General features: G+C 39.9%; 1 protein-coding gene across 4 annotated transcripts; it reads left to right on the plus strand.

Moving 5' to 3' along the window:
- The first annotated feature begins 4,692 nt into the window (after nucleotides 1–4,692).
- LOC117427774 (membrane progestin receptor gamma-B-like) lies at nucleotides 4,693–21,929 on the plus strand. 4 transcript variants are annotated; one of them, XM_058995490.1, is made up of 10 exons: nucleotides 4,693–4,895; nucleotides 5,001–5,202; nucleotides 10,521–10,752; nucleotides 11,468–11,595; nucleotides 14,573–14,778; nucleotides 15,044–15,170; nucleotides 15,811–15,855; nucleotides 17,873–17,969; nucleotides 18,224–18,368; nucleotides 20,124–21,929. In XM_058995490.1, exons 3-10 carry the CDS (start codon nucleotides 10,702–10,704, stop codon nucleotides 20,399–20,401), a joined length of 1,077 nt encoding a protein of 358 aa, XP_058851473.1. In that variant the 5' UTR covers nucleotides 4,693–4,895; nucleotides 5,001–5,202; nucleotides 10,521–10,701; the 3' UTR covers nucleotides 20,402–21,929. The 4 variants fall into 4 exon arrangements, with proteins under 4 accessions (XP_058851473.1, XP_058851472.1, XP_058851471.1 ...); XM_058995489.1 differs by lacking the exon at nucleotides 5,001–5,202; XM_058995488.1 differs by lacking the exons at nucleotides 4,693–4,895; nucleotides 5,001–5,202 and adding an exon at nucleotides 6,338–6,637.
- The last annotated feature ends 573 nt before the right edge of the window (nucleotides 21,930–22,502 follow it).

Genomic DNA, 22,502 nt, shown 5'->3' on the forward strand with positions numbered 1-22,502 from the left:
GTTTTTTGGTTTTTTTTTTGGTTTTTTTTCAATTTAGGAGAATCAAATGTCATGTTTTTTAAACTGGCTCTGTACTGTAGCTTTTAATGCCTGCACTAAGAAAATGATCTCTATTCACACTATGATAGGTATAAATTATATATTGACTGTCTTAAGGCTTGACAATTTTGCTTCAAGGCTTTTTAAAGGGTGATGTCCAAAGCCTTTCTAATTTTAAGAGCTACTTCAGCTATGATGAATAATCCAACAAAAATAGCCTCTACAAAAGATGGAGACTTAAATTAAAGAGAAATTTCAAGCACCTACTCACACATTTGTGTAGCCGTAGTTTGGAAGGCGGGTAGTATCTCAGAAGTTTGGGGTAGCTGTAATGTGTCCAGCGGGCACTGTTCCTGCAGGACCGGTCCCTTTGCACTTCACTGATTCCCTGCTCGCCCGCAGTCACGCGGAGGATCACAGACGCTGATCAAGCTGAAGGTACATTGATGCTTACGGGTGCCGTAAGGAAAATAAGAAATCCGTTCCTTCGCTGGCTCAGCTCAGCTGAGCAGTGCCGTGCACTACCAACAGTACAGTGACCTGAAGAAAACACCTTGCTCAGTTTCCTGAAGACTTCATTAGATTTAATTTAAAAGCGTTTTGCCAGGAGTGTTGCGAGTGTAGAAAGGTCAGGATCAATTGCGTGGTATAAACCCGACTTCCTCCCCAAAGTGGGAATAAGCAATCACCTGCCGGTGCCACCTGATCTGGTGAAGCATTCTTCTGACATGGGGTCTGGAGAAGCTGCATAGACAGATGTTCATAGCTCTTTGAAGAAGGCACGCTCTTTGTCAAAAAGACTTCAGTTCTATTCAACAGTTCTGGATGATGTACAGTATGCTGGTTTTATTTCTTTTTTTCAATGCATCTCTAAGGGGAATCCCATTTTCTGTTGAATATCTCCATGCTTCCCTTGCTTATTGATGTTGGCTATTTGGCAAAGCCACCGAATAAGCTAATCCCAGGCAACTCCATTATACTTTGATGCCCACTTCTGTATTTACAGTAGCTTTATTTGAGCAATGTAGCACAAATTATTGTGACACATGCAGAGATGCCTCAGTGGTAAAACTGTCATTCTCATCCCAAGGGAGCAGATTTGCCATGCCTGACCCGGTTTCTACCTAATCACAGAGCTGAGCTGCTTAATGTACATTCATTATTGATCACCCAGACAGTCTATTAGAACAGACTGGACCAATCAGACAGACCCTGGGAATCTCTGTTGCTCTCTGCAGCATGGTGTGTCACAGTGTGTGTGTTTGCTTGTGATTGTGTCTCTGCTCTACCTGTGTGTCGCTTGTATTTATCTGTGTTTCTTCTCCCCTTGCTTTATTTTCAGAAATACCCAAATTGCAATCAATGATTTTCCACGGCAGACACATTTGATTAAAGCACGGCCTATAAATGCATACCTCAGTTAACAAGCCTAAGCGTCTTAATAATAATAATACTAATAATTATTTAGTGTTTTTTTTGTTTGTTTTTTTAACATACTTCTATAGTTTGTGGTAGCAGGAGCGACCTTATAATTTAAAATTAAAGAAAGGGGAGACTCTCCCTGCAGAGCATAAAGCATTATTAACATGTTGCTGGTAAAATCTGTTTACAGTAGGTCTGAAGTGCCTTTTCTGATATGCTAGTGTTTCATTTGTTGGGCCTATATCAGATGTTTGTCTATTTGCCTGTTATATGATAAATAATACCACGCTCAATTGCATTGTAAAGGTGAGAGAGTTTTTATTGAATTACTGTGTCGGTGTACTTTTAAAACTTGGCATCTTGTTAATTCCACGGTGGCAGTCTAAACTGTCATGCGAGTCAAGAAAGCGCATAGCTAACAATCCTACACGTTTCAGTCGCAGTGTGTGGATAGCACCAGATTACATTCACCTTCCTACTGAAACCATCTCTGCAGCCAGAACGGTTTGTTTTTTGTAACATACTGCCACCTTGTGGCAATTGCCTTTCACTGACAGGGAAGATGGCACATGTACATGTAATGAGCCCCTATGTTAAGCTGTAATGCACTGATATATCCAACCCACTCCCCTCTGCGAGCGTGTCTCCACCCTCATGCTGCACGCAGAGAACAGAGCAGCAGTTCAGTTGGAGCAGTTGACAGAGCGAAACAAAGAGAGAGGTGGGAGTGAAGTGTGAAGGTTAGGTGGAAGTAACTGTGTTCAGAAGCCAGTGAAGGGTAGGTGTGCCAGAAACTAACCTGCCTAGTTATGCATTAGCATTACCAAAGGATCCTGGAGATTTCACAATAAAGGGGAGGGTTGCTGCAACTTCTGAGCGTCTGTCTACAAAATTTTGGACAATGTTCTGTGCCTTCAGCACCTAACGCCAACCCTTACTCACACCTACAGTGTATTTAAAGGGATACTTGGTTTGTCTACCTTTCCACAAGATTTAATGTCTCGTGTCTTCAATACCCTATTATGGGTTGTCTTACATCATTATTTTACAGTCCCACATGTAAACCAGCACATGTTTACCATGTATCGGGGCAAGGCATTCGTTTTCACAATTTCTGATATTCATGCAGAAATACTTTGAATTGCTGTTTTAGTAAATACCTGGGAATGCTTTTCATGTAAATTACAAGTAACATGATTTAACTTTGGGGTAAATGTATCTATCTATCTATCTGTCTATCTATCTATCTATCTATCTATCTGATTACCAAAAAACGATTGTGTGACTGATCTACGGATAAAGTTTTGTATTATAATTTCTATTTAAAGTTTTAAAAAACACACTAACGCAATGAACCGTGTGTAACTGGACAAGACAATCCTAACACAATGAACCGTGTGTAACTGGACAAGGCAATCCTAACACAATGAACCGTGTGTAACTGGACAAGGCAATCCTAAGTATGTATTTGAGATTCCTTGTCAAAGCCTCACGGCTCTGTATGTATTAAGTTATCAGTTAGGAAAAGCAAACAAACCTTGGTAATGTGTAAAACCTGAGTGAAACAACGGTCACGGCAAGCAGCAGTTCCATTATTGTGCTGAGTGAGCTGGGTTTGCTAGTTTGCTGTTTACTGGAGTTTGCAGCAAACTGTCAATCCCAGCTCCTCAGCACATGATTAGGAGGACTGGTTAAATGGAGATGCCTTGCTTGACAGTACGATGGTGCTCATTTTGTTCTGCCAGGTTACTGTTGAATATGATAATAGAAAATATGGTAATAGGTGAATATGTTGTTGTGTACTGTAAACATTTATGTCTTTTGTAACGGTTATATTATATGTTTGTTATAACCTGTATTAACAACAATGTATGATCAATTGGGTAAATTAGTTTTAATGTGGTTGCAATTTTCAGCTGTGTACTACACACAAAAATAAAAGTTTAAAATGTTTCCACTTAGGAAGGTCTGAGAGGGTGGTTCCATGTCAGCAAATGTTTAGAACATATTAATGATTATTCATACCAAGTTTCAAGCTTCTAACCCGAAGTGCAAGGTTTTGGCAATATCGCTGGTTAACCACACCACTATAAATGCCATCTACAATATTTTATTACTGTATTCATGTGTTTGTTAAAGGACTTGTGAGTAAACATACATTCATTATAAAACCAAGTGATTGTTGTGCATGAAAGTCTCTGTCTCAAACGGGAAGGCACTTCAACAGTGAAGATGTACAGTAAAGACTGCTCTGCACACTCGAACCGGCAGGCTAGCCAAATGTATGTACTCTGTTCATACATATTCCCATAGGTTTCTCATTTTAGACGTCATCAAACTATCACACTGGTTGTGAGGCTGTCAAACTGGCTAGCCATCCTGTCACATGTGTGCCTGGGTTATCTGTTTCAGCCCTACTTGCCCTTCTGTGTTGGATCATGGATCATGGTAACTGTACTGTAGATGGTACTGTAACTGTTGTCAGGAATCATATCACTATTTGTGGAGAGCTTTTCACTGTCATGAAAATCTTTTTCATTGATTTATTTATTTTACTTTAATTCAAGATCAATATGATGTAATTGTATTGCATACTATAAATAAAAGTGAGTACAGTGTACTGTAGAAGGGCCTGTATTTAACACATGCATTAATATCATTCTAGTTTAACTGTTTCGACCCATTATATATTGAGGTATTGTGGGATCTTAAAGGTAATGCATACATTTGCAATGTGCACCGTGACTCATTATTACAGCAACCCTATATAAAGAATATAAAGCAGCATTTCTGATCAGTGTTGTTCAAAGTGCTAAATGAATGTTGCATGGATTTTGTCAGCTATGTTTTAGTCTCTACAGCAAGATGATGGAGGATGCAAACAAACTGGAATGACAACAGGGTCTTGTGTTATGTAGAGTGCACAGAAGACTACGGAACACGACGGTAAACACAGACCGATTCATTATATTGTAGATACTTCACTACATGCATTCTAATAGTCCCACCAGGACGAATACCTAATAATGCAAGTATGTGTACAGTGTTTTATTTTATTTTTGTCTCATTGTGGGCTACAGGCTAATTACAGTAATTGCAAAACGCCTTGCCTTGCCTTGCAAAGATGGGCTCATCTTGCCTACAAGACTTCAGCGGGAGGAGCGCACACCCACTCCCAGGTAACCGGTCACGCGAGCCGAGCTGTCTTCTCCAATCAGAGCAGCGCTTCGGTAGGCAGGCAGGTGAGCCCGGGCAATGCCGGGTGCGCTGCGCTGTTAGTCAGTTAGCCGGAGAGCTGCCAGGGCAGGCGAATCAGTAGAAGCAAAAAAAAAAAAAAAAAACCGGCACCAGTATAAGCTGCTATAGAAGACTGGAGGAGCTCTGCTGTACTGGATCAAAATATATGCACACACACACATATATATATATTACGGGTAAGAAAACAAAATAATGCCGGCTGCTCCGTAGTTTCAATGAATGTTACATGCTTTCTCTTTACTGATCTCTATTTACCGTACTGTATTTGTTCATTGTTGCAGGTGTCGCGTCATTCAGTTGAGTTGACACACACGTTGTATTTATTTACTCAAGATTTGGCTACTCCAAATCATTGTGCTCCGAGAGGTTTCTGCACGGTACAGTTCTGGGTGTGTGTAATCCGTATGTGGCAGCAGCAGGTGGCATTGAGTGAGTGGTTGACTCTTAAAATGTACCGGTCGTGGGCTTGAAGACACCAATGTGGTAATTCGTTTTACTTTTTTGTTTTCATTTCATATTGCTTTTAACTGTGTCCGAAGAAGACACTGATAAAATACAAGACTTAATCTAATATTTATAATAACTAAATATGTGTCGCTGTGTTGACACGCACAGCACCTCGGTGGGTCTATAGACTCTTGTGTTTGGGTAAGCGCACCGTTGCTAGAGTATAACGACGCGCGTTTATACAGAATGCATTGTGTCACCTTATGCTTCCTGGAGTAATAGGTTTCTTAAGTTTAATACCGATTTTATGATTTTTATTTTTAAAAATAGTTTTAATTTATTGTATATATAAGTAAGGCCGCTTCCTTGTTGAAATCCCATGTTGAAGGTATCAGCCGCCCTATCTCTGTTTACTGTAAACCAGCACTGCTGTAAATATCAATAATACAACGAGCCCAGCTGTTTACACAGTACCATTATTTCATACTGGGCTGAGTAATAACACAGGAACAATCCACAGCGTTGTGTTATGCAAACTTCTAGCTCTGGAAAATAAAAATAAAAACTTGTAATTTGATCAGTGTCTGCAAAGTGAACGTTTGTTGCACGTGTGCAGGCCTAAAAATATTATCCAGCTTTTTAAAAAAACTTTTTTCGCACACCTTTAACATGCTTAAAGGGAGTTATCATATCCAGTGTTATACAATATGTTAGCAGTCATGGTGATGATGCCCCTGTAATCATACACAAAACATTTGGGAAATTCTTTTATAGGACAGATCAATAGGGAAGACTTGTACTTTAGCATTGATTTGGAAAATATAGTTCACTTTGATACATAGGTGTGCAAAAGAATCATTGAATCCTCCACCCAGCTTTGATGAACTTGTATAGTTAGAATACTGTGAAGTGCTGTTTCCTCGTTCCCTGAACGCCTGCATGGGGTAACCTGGAAGCAATGTACCTGCCAGTGTTTTACACTGTCAACCCCTCGGCTGCTTACCCGTCACAAAGATGTGGTATTGTTTACCAAGAGGACAAGAGTGGAAGATTACAGTTTGAGTATTTCTGGTCAGGCACGTTTTGAAGGAGTTACACACCCACCCAGCTCACTATAGTTACTATCACATGTATAAACTGGATCTGCAGGTTTTGTTGAGTCATATCAGAAACACACGGTGAAGTTCATTGCCAATCCCTTTGCAGACAGGGTCTGGTGCTGGAGAGACTGAAAGCTGCACTAATTCCAGTCCTTCAGTTAACCGTCAGAGCCTTAGAAAGGTGGGCAGGACTTTGTACTGTATATCATTATAGTAACATAATATATAATAGCCTGATGCTTTCACCTTCATGGTCAAGGAGCAGGTAGTAGAAGTGTTATACACAGCCTGTGTTACAACAACGCTTATCAGAAGACTTCGGCACCCACACCAGAACGGGAAGCTGGTTCGGGTTCAGTTCTGCAATACAGGTTAGTGTGCTTCTAGCAGACAACTGGACCATCTCCATCTGAGATGCACGCTGCATCCAATGGCAGTGCTTTGACAGAGATTTGGTAGGGATTATTGATTCAAGTCATGTCAATAAGGGGTTTAATAAATTACCACTGGGTAGAAATGGAAAGTGCAACTTCAGGATTACTTATTATAGGAAAAAAAAGCACCGTGCGTATGAATGTTAAGGATCAAGCAAGCAAAACAAACTGCCGTTACTGTTCAATGCTAAAATAGACATTTTATACAGAGCTGTTCTATTGGAAACTGTTTGTGATATTTAGATTAATCCACTGTGGTCGTTTTTTTTTTTCTTTCTCAAACCTGGGGTGGGATCCTAAAAGTCTGACGGCAAAACTTATTAAATGTAAGAAAGGTTTTCTTTCACTGTTGTGGGGAGAGACAGTTGTTGTGATACTGAAAGACAGTATACATGACAGCTTCTGAAAAGGGGACCGACCCCCAGATAAAGTTTGAGAATCTGTGCACGAGGGAATGAACTAAATACACTGGATGATGTGGTTAGATGGGTTTGTTTATTCACTCTTTCAGAGTTTTTGTTTTCCATACAACATCATCTGAATATTTTCCCCAGCCACACCCTGTTAAGTTTTCTATAGAGTACTCAAAAAGTACAAAAGTTGACATTAAAGAACAAGAAAAATAATCTAGAATAAGGAAAACTCATATGAAAGGAGCTTGAAGCTATTCATTATTTAAAGACCGGATTAAAGGTTTTCAAACCATCCTCCAAAATATCCAAAGCCCAGAGAGCTATAGTAAAAGTAAATATGGAAAAAAAACATGGCAAACTGTGGTAAATGCAGAGTAAAACCAGAGTATAACCACGGTAAAAGCATGGGAAAAAATACAGTGTCAATTTACCATGGTAAACTTTCATAAGGGTGAACACCAGCAAGCCAATTTATTTTTAATCTTTGACCCGTGTCTCTTTATTGAAATCTTTTGAAAACAGCCACACGTTTTCAGCAATGCCTTAATCACATAATCTCATATTAAACATTAGGTGACAAAACACAGTGTTGAATACACCCTGGGGACAGAGATGTAGAGCAGTCACATTTGGTTATACAAATACTGTTACTGATACTGAAAGAATGCGCTGTCTCAGGAAACATTTAAATAAACTGGTTCTTACATTTTCTTGAGGACAATGACACTGAAAAATCTACTGATAATCTATAGATGTTTAGTTACTATATGCTACCTGGATATTCCTTGCATACAGTATTTGCATTGGGAGAAACCATGCCATTATACAAGAATGTGCTGCTGTATCACAGCACTTAAACTGCGGCTTGAAACCATAGAAACCAGTGATTAGGATGCAGAACGATTGTTCGGATACACTTCAAAATACAGGTTCATTAACAACATTGTTATTAGTTTATTTAGCAGACGCCTTTATCCAAGGCGACTTACAGAGACTAGGGTATGTGAACTATGCATCAGCTGCAGAGTCACCCGAAAGACGGAGCACAAGGAGGTTAAGTGACTTGCTCAGGGTCACACAATGAGTCAGTGGCTGAGGTGGGATTTGAACGGGGGACCTCCTGGTTACAAGCCCTTTTCTTTAACCACTTTAAACGGTGGTGCAAATTAGAGCATTACAATTGATCTCCCTGGTGACAATGTTTTGTTTTTGCAAAAACAGAAACAAGCTAAATGCAAAAGAGCTGGTTGCAGGTTACTCAGTGCGGGCAGAGGCTTGGTGGAGACTCTGCCAGAATTCTAGTTTAACATCCTCTAAATCAGGGCTTCTCAAACTCGGTCCTGGGGACCCACTGTGGCTTCTGGTTTTCATTCCAACCGAGCTCTCAGTTACTTAACTAGACCCTTCATTGAACTGATCACTTGCTTAATCAGACCTTTTTACTTGTTTTCAGCTCTTAAACAGTTGCAGATTTCAAGTTAGCCGTAACATTTGACAAGTAACTTGAACGGCAACTGTTTAAGAGCTGAAAACAAGTAAGAATGTCTAGTTAAGCAAATTATTAGTTCAATTAAGGGTCTAGTTAAGTAATTGAGAGCTCGGTTGGAATGAAAACCAGAAGCCACAGGGGGTCCCCAGGACCGAGCTTGAGAAGCCCTGCTCTAAATAGTAATCGACTGATTGTTAAGGTGTTGAAGAAATTGGATGAAAAAGCATGTTAGATTATTAACTTACTGCAATCAAATACAGCCCATTAGCAACATAGGTGACATTGGGGACACAAAGGACTGGTTAGGGAAAGTAAAGTGTAGCAAAGCATAGCCACTGATGGTAAGGTACGGTCAACTATCTTAAAACGAATACAATAAATGCGTGGAAAAAGTGCTTGTTCACGTTGACGGTTAAAAGCTAAACAGCCCACGTATTTTTTTTTTTACTCTTATCATTACAATGTGTGGCTGATTAGCAGGATGTTAAACAGGCACATTGCTGTCGAGATAAACAACGAAGAAACAAAAAAACTATTCAAATTAAACAAAGGACTGCTTCTCGCCAGCATGGAAAGGACGCTAAACACAGAGCGAAGGCAAGAAAGGCGCGTTGCAGCATAGCTTTAAACTGATTGCAGCTTGAAAACGTGCTGCGGCAGGTAGCAGATGGAGGGAGAGTGACTGTGTCGCACCTTAACATAAAGGTGTGCACACTGATCAGTTTATTCTCTGTGGAACATTTCAGCAGGATGGCAGCCCGCACTGGATGCTATAGTTATGTGTTCCAGTGCTACTCATCAACTTGATTGCTTTCCTTGTTTTCAGATATTTTCAGCAATTTAAACAGTGTATGTGAAGACTTTGCAGATTCGTGGTATTTTATTTATGTTGAGACAAACCAGGTCTGAAACTACTGGGTTGAATCTGTTCACTCTCGCAGTAGGAAAACAGAGCAAGGAATGCATGTGTGTCAGCTTCAAGCATTGAAATAATTGATATTGTCAAATGAATATCTAGGAGTGGTCTCTACAGTCACGGGAAGTACACAGGTTATTTGCTTTGTAATTAGACAGGTGATATTTAAAACATGTTTGACTCTTAAATGTCAACAGGCAGACCATTGAATCCACAATCCCTTGAATCCATGCCACAGTACAACCAGCATTCATTTAAAAAAAAACAAAAAAACAAAATGAGTTTGGAAGTTTGCTTTTCATTTAAGTTACAGCTTGTGCATGATCTGCTTAGAAACCGCATAACAAAATTCCAAATATATATATATATATATATTCTGCATTAAATTTATTCATGATTTCCAGGATGCTGTCCTTTTGATTTCTTGAATTTTCCAATTCAGCAAAATAATCATGTGCTTTTATTCTTCTCCAAAATATCACACCTGCAAACTGCATTTTCTTTACGCTGTGTTAGCGAGCCAGTTATTTCATATCTGCTTTGCATTACACAGTGATGACTGTTTTTCTAGTTGTAGCCTCTGTAGGTAAATGACATTGGCTGTCAAGGAAGTATGCATCTTGAGCTAAAAATACAGAGACTTGAGTTCAGCACAGGTGCCACTGAAAGTGTGCTCCTCTTCATTCCATGCTTTGCCATACTGATGTAATATCCTTTTAGGACATTTCCTCTTCATCCTGAGCACACAGAAGTAACCTCAAGCATGGAGGAAACACATAGCGGGTCCAAGCAACACTTTAAGGACAGTCGTAAGCAATGTTTTGTTAAGGACGGTGTTTTACTGTTGACGAATTATAATAAGGGAGAAAATCAGTTCAGTAAAACTCTTTGCACTTTGCAGAAGTCAGGGTTATCTGCAGGGTTTGCATCTCGGTTGCCTGTGTTGCTATAGCTACAGCACACGGGAGACGTACAGTAATCCCTGTTTCTTCCTTGGCACAGCTGCCCTGGAGAGGAGTCGCGGGTGACAGATCGCAGAGCGAGCAGAGGGAGGACTGGGAGCGGTAATGCTTAGATGAGGCCAGTGAGAGCAGCAGCAGCAGCTTCCCACACCGCCTGCCTGCCTGTCGGAGGAGCAGAGCCACTCACACTGTGAAACACAGAGGAACTGCACCTCTTAGCCATGCTGAGCCTGAAGCTTCCCCGGCTCTTCACTATCAATCAGGTGCCAAAAGTAAGTACCTCAACCCTTCAGTGCGAGCCATTATTATTATTATTTATTTATTAGCAGATACCCTTATCCAGGGCGACTTACAAGATATCACATTATACATTATTTCACATTATACAGATGTCACATTATTTTTATATACAATTACCCATTTATACAGTTGGGTTTTTACTGGAGCAATCTAGGTAAAGTATCTTGCTCAAGGGTTCAACAGCAGAGTCCAGAGCCCTAACCACTACTCCACACTATGCACAGCAATAGCATCCCTTATAAAAGTGTACTATAGTAAAAGCATAGCAGAGTGTAAGAAAGTAAGTAAGCATTGTAAAGACTAGGTATGGTAAAGCATATTTATAACGGTGGCAAACCAGGGAAAACTATGGTAATTGCACAGTATATAACCATGGGAAAAGCATGGGGAAACTGCAGAGATACAGTGATCATGGTTAGCTTTTATAAGGTATCCGACACAACAATGGTATAAATCCACACTGTTGACATGCTGTTTCTATTTCTTCTACAATATGGTGTATATTTACTGTACACAAAATACAAGCGCAATTAGAATGAGAATCAACAAGTAACTGCTGCATGAAGAATATGACTTTAAATGCACGTGTCAGAATGGATTGAAATGAATCTAGGGGAAGGGACTATGGTTATTGAGAGGCTTTGACATTCTATACTGTATCTCTTTCAATGCTCTTGTGCTGTGCAGGTGTATCATGAAGACAGCATTATCTTTGGGTATCGTCACCCAAGGAGCTCAGCCAAAGACTGCATCATCAGTGTCTTCCAGCTGACCAATGAAACACTGAATATCTGGACACACTTCCTGCCTACCTGGTATGGCTTTTGTCATTTGTTTAATTTAGCGTGATAGAAAGAGGGCACTGACATGATACAAAAGACTACTGTCTGTCTGCAGCTTGTATTTAAACACATTTTGCTGTGAAAGATTTTGTAATTGAAGCATAGTGCTTGGCTCTATATAGTTCCAGCACAGCAGTTTTGCATGAGGGTTTCCTACGGGTCCAGCAAAGTGTCTTAGTTAAGTTCCAATAACTTTGTAACTCTCCGATGTGACATTTTTGATATCTTCCACTTTGCACAAGGGCAAGAAAAAACATCACCGGAGAACACTGACTTTGCAACCCAAGCCTTGACCTGCCTTGTGGCTTTACAAAATGTATTTATTCATAACCGGTTTAGACAGGCGAAGCAATGGCTTGCTCCTCTAAAGGGTTTGGGGGCTCAGTATCACTCTAATTTCCACGTAACGCACGTAATCTTTGTTCATTTAACCTGTGATAACATGTGTTTAGTTATTTTAATGCTGTTTTTTCTGGTATGTGTACGGATGGTCTGTGCATCATATTTCAGACCTTCTGCAGCTACCAGGTTGTTTTATACAGTAGCAAACGCAATTCCAACAGATCAGATTGCTTCTGAATACATTTCAAGCAGTGAAATATGGTGATAGAAATTAAAATGAAAAACGTGGTTAATCTGTAAACAAACCAAACCAAGTCTAGATGGGGGGCGGGTTAAGCAACAATGCGTTTGGAAGTAAACTCAAGTCAATAAAATGTGTTCACTTGACCTTTCTTCTTTTCAAGTGGGGCTGTTTTCTCAAATCAAAACAATGTTCAATTATTAGATCCAGTTGTCTTGGATACAAACGGAACTGCTCTTAACTGTGCACTTTTATGTGACTTTCCTTTCACATCATAAACAAAAACCAAGCAAGCGGTGTTATCGTAAATGATTAATATTGGGAAAATAGTAGTTTGTATACTAGGAATTCCACCAACATGCTTAAGCAAAGATTAAACTTTGACACAGGTGAACTTGACAGTCACTGAAGTCATAAAACTTTTTTTTAGCAAAGAGGGTGACATATTCTTATTACCTGACATTCAGACAGAAGGGATATGCTGGATAAACTGTTAATGATTAGCCCACATAAATCCACATACAATTATCTGTTTTAGATTTTCCTAAACTCCTGGAAAGTAAGCTAACTCTCATTATGATTAAACTGTCAACACATATCTCCTGCTAAACGTTAAACTCCTCTTTAGTGCCAGTATCCCTCCATTTGGAGACTCTGCGTTTTCAAATAGTTCCAGAACCAGCGACGTTGCCATTGTCATTGTAAATCTCTGTGAAGTTCAGATTAAAACAAGGGGTCTATAGCATGGGGATGTTGCTTTCTACGGAAGCTGTAACATATTCTCACATTCTTATTTTTTTTCATGTATGTAGAATCGCGTGTATGCCCTATTTTGCTCATTTTAAGATCTTTTTTGGACAAAGCAGGGAGTTCATAACCCTGGAATGAGTGGATCTGGAACTAGTTCAAATCTTACAAAAACAAACCCAGCATGTAAAACTCTAGCAAGCGTACCTGTTTGCTTTGTCATGCAGTCTCGTGCTTTGTTTTGTAAGCTGTTCTCTGTGGTGCATTTTTGAAGTCTTCTGGGGAAATCCTTATCTGAGTAAGAGACACACTCCCCGGGAGGGCTTTGGGTTGCATTGTTGTTTTCATCGTTAATGCAGGATCCATAAAATAAACATTTCTTAATTAGTTTACAGCTTTCACAGTAAACATCGGGCCAGGTTTTCAGAGCTGGGTATTCCCATTCGTCATTAGGAATTTCTGTTCAGAAACAATAAAAACATCCAATGAACATACCGAAACCAAACTCAACAACTCATTCAATCTCTCCCACGTTTGCCTATGTAACAAAACATGCATTTAGGGACCCTCAAGGAATCTGTCTAGCTCTCCTTTTGGGTTTTTGTTTTCCTGTAAGAAAGAAATTGCGCCAACTGAGTTGGATGCAACTGTTGTCAATTCAGTGTGATGTATTTAAGGTATAAAACTTAGTCCATACATAAATCACAATGCTCATATATATAATGATTTTTGTTACATAGGCAAATGTGGGAGATATTGACTGTACTATCAATGGCTTGCAGAGGCAAACCTTTACTGTAATCCAAAAGAGAAAAGCAAAACAAAAATAAAAAAACAAACAAACAAAGCAATGATGGCATTTGTTGTGGGATGCAAGGTTTTTACAACTGTTTGGGACCTATAGCTGTTTACTGCAATTCATTACACTACAAAATCTCTCTCTCACAGTAGTGTGTGTACCATTCCCTGTGCTGTGATCCTTGATGATCTGTGATAGAGCTGCAAGTCATTAACTGATCTAACCACAACACAAAGCCACATCCTGAATCTGGATAACGATATGCACAGTGTTGCACAATACAGTCAGCTGTCAAACAGCGATTGCGATTTTGACTGTGATATGCTGAACTCCTTATCCAGATGTTGAGGTAGTATATGCAATGAAGTCTGGGTTCAAGTATCTTTTCATATAGGTTCTGTTACATTTTTAACAGACACCCAGAACCCCCCCTCCCCCTCCCCCTGGATCCGCCCATCCATGTATGTATGTATGTATGTATGTATGTATATATACATATATGTGTGTGTGTGTGTGTGAAACCGTTCTAGACTACTGTTGCCTTCCTAAAAATGTTTCATGAAAGTTTTATGAATTAACAACTTTATTTTATGCAAGAATTTGTTTTTAAATGATTCCTATATTAAGCAGGTTGTTGTTTGTCTGACTCGTAAAAAAAACAAAACACACAAATAAACCGCTCGCTAAACTAATGTATAAGTGTGAATATCATGAGGATACAGATCAGAGTGCAGGTACATTGACTACGCTGTCGCTACACTGTGCGTATCCCCCTTTGCACCCTGCTGTAATACATGCACTTACTGGCTTTCTTCTGCCAGGTACTTCCTGTGGAATCTGCTGGCCGTGTTGTACACGCTGGACGTGTGGAACGATGCCTTCTCCTGGCCGCTGATTGTGTTCCTGGTCTCCTGCTGCATCTACCCCTTCACCTCCAGCTGTGCGCACACCTTCAGCACCATGTCTCCTCGAGCCAGGCACGTCTGCTTCTTCTTCGACTACGGAGCGCTCAGCCTCTACAGTTTAGGTGAGGGTTGCACGATGAAACCAAGTGGCCTTCGTGCGACTGTCTCCTTGAATTAAAACCAGTTTTGGTATTGATAAAATATTTCTTGGGTGTCTCCAAAGTGTGTAGGAAGTTTGTTCTTATGTGTTCAGTGCACACACATACATGGTAGAGCATGGTAAATATATGTTAAAAGCATGGGAAAAAGCAGAGTAGACAAACATAACAGAAAAAACCCCAACAAAAAAAGCCTTCAAATCGTTAATAACCCATATTTCTCCTGCAGGTTCTGCCATTTCCTACTCTGCGTACGTTATCCCAGATCAATGGATAAACAGCACCTTCCACCGTTGCTACGTGCCGATCGCAGTGTTTAACACCATCGTTTGCACCGGACTCGCCTGCTTCTCCAGGTACAGGCCTCAATCATTGCCACGGTCTTCAACATTGTTTAGTTATGATCATGTACCTGTGAGAGTAAACAATCTGGTCTCCAAGGGAGTCCTGAGGAGCGTAAAGCAACAGCCCCTCCAAATACACAGTGATACCTAATTTAACTGGGGATGAGCAAAGGTACAGCGTCCTGAACTTCATTCAGATATAGTTGAAGTTGGGTAGGAGCTTACTGAGAGACTGTGACGGTGTTCTGTGCACCCCATAGCATTTGATATGGAAGACCAATGCATGGAGTGGTCCCTCACAAGCCTGCTTAATATTGTGAACAAATGGCATCCTTAACATTTATTGAGTAATATAGAAAAGCTGTGGTCTCAAAATGGATTACTCTATGTGGGGGGCTATTCTGAACTCCTTACATACTCCCTGCTGTAGACAGAGGTGGTCATCATTGCAGAGTCATCCTGTACTGGTCAGCACCAACCTGGCTGCCCATGACGAGACCCTATTGACAATGCTATGGCAAGTGTTTCAATGTGACAAAAAAAAAGTAAATCTTTTTTTTTTAGTATTTATTTTTTATTTGCACCGTCTGTTAAATGCTTTGCCTGAATGCTGTCTAACCTTCCACCTCTCCATTCCTCACTGTCCATGAAGGCTTGGTATACCTTTTGTCCATTATAACCATGACGTCATAGAAAGGTAAAAAATAAAATAACCTGCCCAGACTGTGTTAATGTCGACTGCCTGCTACGTCTTGTTGGCTACCAAACTATGTGCAGCACAAACTAAAGCGTGTGTGTATGACGAACCGCCGAAATGCTGCTTTCCAGCGGGACGGGGCACCGGAGAATGTAATAGATGCAATTGCTAAACTGAACTCTGGTCAGCTCAAATTAAGAGACTTTTAAAATGGAAACTGTTCCTGAAGTGCGGCTATGATTGGTCGCAACATTTCTAGTTCCTTAGAAATCCAATTGCAGGTTAAAAGAAATGCCAAGAGATGGTTTGAAAATGCCAGAATTCAGTTTAGAAAGAAATCTATTGCATTTGTGCAAAACAGTATCAGTAAAAATGTTACATACATGTGGGTTTGTGCTCTTTAGTTCTGTGCACATGCTGTAGGTTGCATCGTTTGGTAGACCTGAATAATATCTTGGCTGGGTATAAAAGCATGGGCCAGTAAAAAAAAAAATATGGCTTTTGTCATTACCCTTACCTTGCAGAGAAAATACAAACCTTAAAAGCAAACAATGTGTAGAAAGGGTCACATTGGTACTGGTGGTGTAAACTCACACAAGCTGTTATAATACAGCATTTGACAAACCTAAAGGGCTTGCAGTGCTTATCTGAAGTTAAACGTTACTAGAATAATCTAGAGCCCAAATGATACTTGAAAATATTTTACCAGGCAACTATTGTCCGTCTAAAGAACAAAAAATAAACCAGTTAGAATTAATAACGCTCCCTGCAGACCACTGGCTATTCCTTTAGAAAGCAAAGACCCCATGCCAAGATGTTTCTGTCACATGTCATGACACGGTTTGTGACTTGATTTGTATTTTGTGATTCTATCAAGGCCGCAGCAGAGTTCAAATGTCATTTCCTAATGAGGCTTTTGTTTGCTTTGGACACAGCTGCATGAACTCAAGAAAATCATAATGGATTTTGTGATCATAATGAAAGCGATTCAGATTATTATTATTTTTTTTATATAATGGAAAATAATTGTGCTTGCAGTTTTCAAAAATAATTACGAATCAAACGCTTATTTGCAGATGTTTACATGTGAAATGTGTGCTTGATTATACGTTGGTTTCTGGATCCATCTACAGTGTGTTTTGTTTTGAGGGTGGGACCTGGAAACCGTGATTACACTTGAAGCTGATTAAATTAAAACGTTATCATGCACGTACACATCATCTTACAGCACTGCAGTCAAGCAGCTTAAACTCCAGGTTAGAATGCTTTTCATTCAGTTTGGACTAAAGAAACACGCCAAGACCATAAGCAAAGCAGCAGCAGCAAAAAAAATGAATTAATAATTTATACAACTAGAGTTACATCATGGTTTCGGGTTTAGATTATTCCAGTGCAATAAGCTGTATAGTAAATATTGATTCAAACTAAATACCAAAGCAAATCTTTATTGTGTTAGGTAGTGCAATCAAATGCACTATATTACCAGGACTGCATGAGATTCACATTATTACATTTTCTTTTGCATGATGATCATACAAATTATTTACTTTGTCAAATGTGTCTAATCAGCAGTAACAGTACGAAAAAAAACCAAAAAACCAAAGATGCCGCCTTTGGTTTAATACGCATGCTGCTGAATTTGATACTAAATTCTGTGATAACACAGCAGGATAATTCAAGGTCAGTTCCTTAAATTATTGAAAAGGTTGATGTGTTGCAAATTATACTATATGTAATGCGACCAAAAACAAATTGGTTCATTATTGCCCTGTAATCCCTTCATTTATTTTTAATACTGACTTAGCACTGCTAGTAACTCGGAAGGCAATTTTATTGCCAGTTTAAATGAGTAAAGGTAATTTCACATTTAATTAAAGTGACTCTATACATGCATAGAGACATGTATGAGTATTATAAAAACACATTTAAAAAAATCTTGTAAAGTACTTTCTTTTAGCCATGCAATTGAAGGCTTGTTTTGCATGGTATCTGACTGTCATTCCTCACCGTGTTGCAGGTTTCCAGAACTGGAAAGACCAAAGCTGAGTAAAGCCCTTCGCACACTGGCCTTCGCATACCCCTACATGTTCGACAACATTCCGTTGTTCTACAGGGTAGGTAGATTGCCTGACATTTAGAGGGGCGTTTCTTTTAAAATTGCTATTCCTTACCTGGTCCTGCTGAGTGTAATACCCCTTTTAAAAGTTTACCATGGTACATCTTTACAATAAGTTTGCTATGCATTCCCCAGTTTCACTATGCTTGACCACACTGTTAGCAGGGTAGGTTTTTAGTATCCCAGAGATGCCGGCACGGTTAGACTGTGGCATCTTTGTAAGCACTGCTGCTGCCTCTGTATCCTCTCCAGATATTCCTGTGCTCCGGAGAGGGCTGCACTGACAACGAGACGAACGCCCTGCACTACAGACACACAGCCCTCGCCTTCCTCACCTGCTTCCTCTTCACAACGCATCTCCCTGAGAGACTCGCGCCCGGGAGTTTCGACTTCTTCGGTAGCTATTGTTCTTCAAAAACACTTTTCAGGCTTCTTCTGTAGTTTTTTTTTTTATTCTCTCTTATCCCTTTTCATGCATGGCGACCTCATATGCGGATGGGTAAAACTGTCACCTGGTCTTTATATGGGGCGTATGGAAGGTGAAAAAAATGATTGAGGACCTCATATGAGGATGCCAATGAAAAATAGATGTATTCTGTGCCCTGCAACTTTCAATATTTCATGCATGAAGGATTAAAGGAGTCGTGTGAAGGTTGTGTGCATTGAATCATGCTTTCTGGTGCCATAACCCTCCTTTGTCTTTACATGTACCAGTGTCTTTGAATCAGAAGGCAGTATCAGTTGTTTAAGATGCAGTGTGATGTTTGATATTCATTAAACTGTTTCTGATTGTTTTGGGTTTGTACCTGAAACACTTTCATGTACTACCAACAGGCTTTAAAAAAACAAAAACATTCTTAAACTCAATACCTGCATTCGGTACTCTACTGCATATGAATGTACCAGTTTTACATAAGCATGTGCCTGTAATTTCAGACCATCCTTCATCTCCCCCTGGGTGTAACTCATTGGCTGCCATCCAGCCCTTTATTCAGTTAAAGCACATGGGTGGCACCGGTATACTCCCAATGGGCAAGATCATTCAATAAATAGTTAAACTCTTAATGTGTGCTCCCATCATTCCAAAGCTCACAGGAACTGTATGTACAAGACGTATATGTATTAGAATCTTGAACACAAATCAAATCTCCGCCCTGCCCCTGTAGACAGCTCGCACTGTTCAGACTCCGTGGAATGAACTGGGCTTGCCATACAGGTCTTAAATTTTTCAAATTTCCGTTACCTTTAGCTCTCATATGCTCATGAAAGCATTTGTCTTTTGTGAAAGGATCCAACAACAATAAGTTTCAGTAATATCAAATTGTGTTTAATTCATAGAAACGTGCAACAAAAATAAATCTTTAAATTGTGATACATATAAAACTTGACTATTTTTTTTTTTTTTTCTCCCCAATTTGAAATGCCCAATTATTTTATTATACTCAGCTCACCGCTACCACCCCTGCGCTGACTCGGGAGGGGCGAAGATGAACACACGCTGTCCTCCGAAGCGTGTGCCGTCAGCCGTCCGCTTCTTTACACACTGCGAACTCACCGTGCAGCCGCCTCAGAGCTACAGCGTCGGAGGACAACGCAGCTCTGGGCAGCTTACAGGCAAGTCCGCAGGCGCCCGGCCAGACTACAGGGGTCGCTGGTGCGCGGTGAGCCGAGGACACCCTGGCCAACCTAACCTTCCCTCCCCCCGGGCGACGCTCGGCCAATTGAGCGCCGCCCCCTGGAAGCTCCCGTCCACGGTCGGCTGTGGAATAGTCTGGACTCGAACTCGCGACGTCCAGGCTTTAGAGCGCATCCTGCACTCTAGCGAGTGCTTTTACTGGATGCGCCACTCGGGAGCACCCAAACTTGACTATTTTTATACCGGACATGAACTGGTAATAAAACATCATTGATAAAAATATATGGGCAAAACAAAGAAAGAGCTGCAGCTGAATCAATGCTGCTACAGTAATGGCATAAAAGACTGTGAAGCAGCACACAATAGAGCAATCTAGGTCATTTATTTATTTTACTCCCATGAAGAATATTTCCAATGGATTTATTTTCAGTCAAGGGATATTTTACAGAGCACTGTGCAAGAAAAAAAGTGTTTTTTTTTAGTATGTATTTCTTATTGAATGTATTTTTTATACAGGGCACAGTCACCAGCTTTTCCATGTCTGTGCAGTTATTGGCACGCATTTCCAGATGAAGGCGATAATGATGGACAAGACGCTACGACGTGGCTGGCTCATGAGTCACGCTCCCGCCACCACTTTCACAGGCACTATAGCTGCTGTTCTAGCCTGTGTCACATTCAACCTCTGCATGATCCTCGCGTTCTCCTTGGCCGCATGCTGGAAACCAGACTCCTCCAAGAAACTGAGACAAGAATATGCCACTACCACACTATATAATCAGAAAGCTTTATGAATGTCTCTTCCAAGAAAGGGACACACAGCATTTGCACTGCAGGCTCAGTTGCGCTAAGGTGCATCGTTGGATTAAGCGCACATTAGAGCAAGCACATGTTTGCATTTTTGATACTGGACAGTATCTGCCCAAATGGCTTTGTGCCTTACTAGGTCAATTGTTTGTGTTTTTTGTATTTAACTGTTAGGAAAGTGTTTTATATTGGACAATCACAATCAAGGGATTTATTGAGGTTGTTCTGCTAACCCCCCCTCCCGTCCCGCCCCAACCCAACCCAAATACACTAGATCTTTTTAAACTATTTCTAAAGATCATTTTCTATTACATAAACTTGTATAGTGTCAAGAAAAAAAAAACAGAGTGTTAGCTCGATCCTTTGATTAAACCTTCCTCAACTTTATCAATCACTTTTGATGTGGTTAAGAGATTTAAATAAAACATGTGCAGTACCTTCTTATACTGTATGTAAGTGGCAGAATGTGAACATCGCACACCCACAGTTACAAGTGAGGATTCTATTAATGCCCTTTGCTCCCGAATCCGTTTTAATTCTATTTTCTTACAGAACGTGTTTTAAAATGTCTCTTGATATAATAAACGACAAACCAAAATATGAATACTAGTGTCTGGTTGTTTATCGGCAGCCACAAAAGGAATATGGAACTATGCCTTCAATTTATAATTACTGACACATGCGAGGACTTCACTTTTGTACACTCTAAATATGATGGGGTTCAATTGTAAGTTTAAAATATTTTGAACTGTCTAAGACTTGCACTATTGAAGTTTTAAAAACAGCAAGAGGGACCACGAAATATCTACCCCAGGTGTTGCTTAAGCACTTTGAACCCCTTTCATATTAAGAACATTTGAAAGGGGGAAAAAAACAATAAAAATAACTGCATTGTGCAATCAAAAGAAAATTCAGATTCCATGCAAATACATCAACTTTTTAAAACGCTGTTCATATTTTAAGTAATAAAGTAAGTAAAAGCACCTTGGTTTAGGTCCTTGGGATGCTCTTTGATCAAGGTGTTGCGCTGCTCATAGACATGCGTCTTTTGTAACAGGTATACAGGTGGGCTACTCTTCTATATTTTCGTTTATGGTGCCATTCTATATAGTGACACTTTGTTTAAAGTGGCCACTTCGGTACAAAGGCCAGCCTGCAATTGAGGCTATATATTAAGGTCACATATTGCTGGTCCTGTGACTGGCCTTAATACAGAGGTTTTAGTGTACATGGATTCCGATTCTTTGTGGTTTTGGTGAGGAGCTGCTTTATTAAAAACTGAGTGCATATTTATCATGCTGTAACAGAACAGTGAAAAATAAATGTTATCTACAGTGCCAAGCGCATGGAATTCATAACCAATCACGTGCCTTTTTAAGACAAACAAACTAAAACCTGTTTGATTTTTGTCTTAAAAACTGTTTCTGATAAGATATGTTACATTTCTTTTATACTTTATAACTGGAAATTGTTCTGAATTGTCAACAATAATAAATGAAGATATCTGTGCCTCAACATTTCTAATTGCATTTTTTTAAAATCCTTTTTATAATTTATCACCAATGTAGTATAATATTCCATAATGAGTTGCTGAATGAATCTTTGTCCAGCTGCCCCTGTAGAATATTATGTACATACATAGGTTTGAATTGAATTAAAGTATATGGGCAGCAGTGTGGAGTAGTGGTTAGGGCTCTGGACTCTTGACCGGAGGGTCGTGGGTTCAATCCCTGGTAGGGTACACTGCTGCTGTACCCTTGAGCAAGGTACTTTACCTAGATTGCTCCAGTAAAAACCCAACTGTATAATAATTGTATGTAAAAAATAATGTGATATCTTGTGACAATTGTAAGTCGCCCTGGATAAGGGCGTCTGCTAAGAAATAAATAATAATATTTCACAAGAGGGACCGGTACTGAAGGCATATAGGAACAATTATCTGTCAGTATAACAGCAAACTAGTTAGATTACAGGCCAGCGCTTGTACATAATATTAACTGTAAAAGTGAAGGCTACCACAGAAATAGTAAAAGGGGCCTGTATTTTTCAGTTCTTAAACTGTTCCACAGTACAGTATATTAAGGTGGT

The sequence above is a fragment of the Acipenser ruthenus genome, chromosome 21 (assembly GCF_902713425.1).
Source record: "Acipenser ruthenus chromosome 21, fAciRut3.2 maternal haplotype, whole genome shotgun sequence".
NCBI classification, from domain to species: Eukaryota; Metazoa; Chordata; class Actinopteri; order Acipenseriformes; family Acipenseridae; genus Acipenser; species Acipenser ruthenus.

Bases quoted from the DNA above. Each gene is read 5' to 3' on its own strand.
- LOC117427774 (XM_058995490.1), top strand. From the start codon at position 10,702: ATGCTGAGCCTGAAGCTTCCCCGGCTCTTCACTATCAATCAGGTGCCA. The intron at 15,171-15,810 runs GTACAGGCCTCA...CTGTCCATGAAG, and splicing joins GGACTCGCCTGCTTCTCCAG to GCTTGGTATACCTTTTGTCC. The intron at 17,970-18,223 runs GTAGGTAGATTG...TATCCTCTCCAG, and splicing joins ACATTCCGTTGTTCTACAGG to ATATTCCTGTGCTCCGGAGA.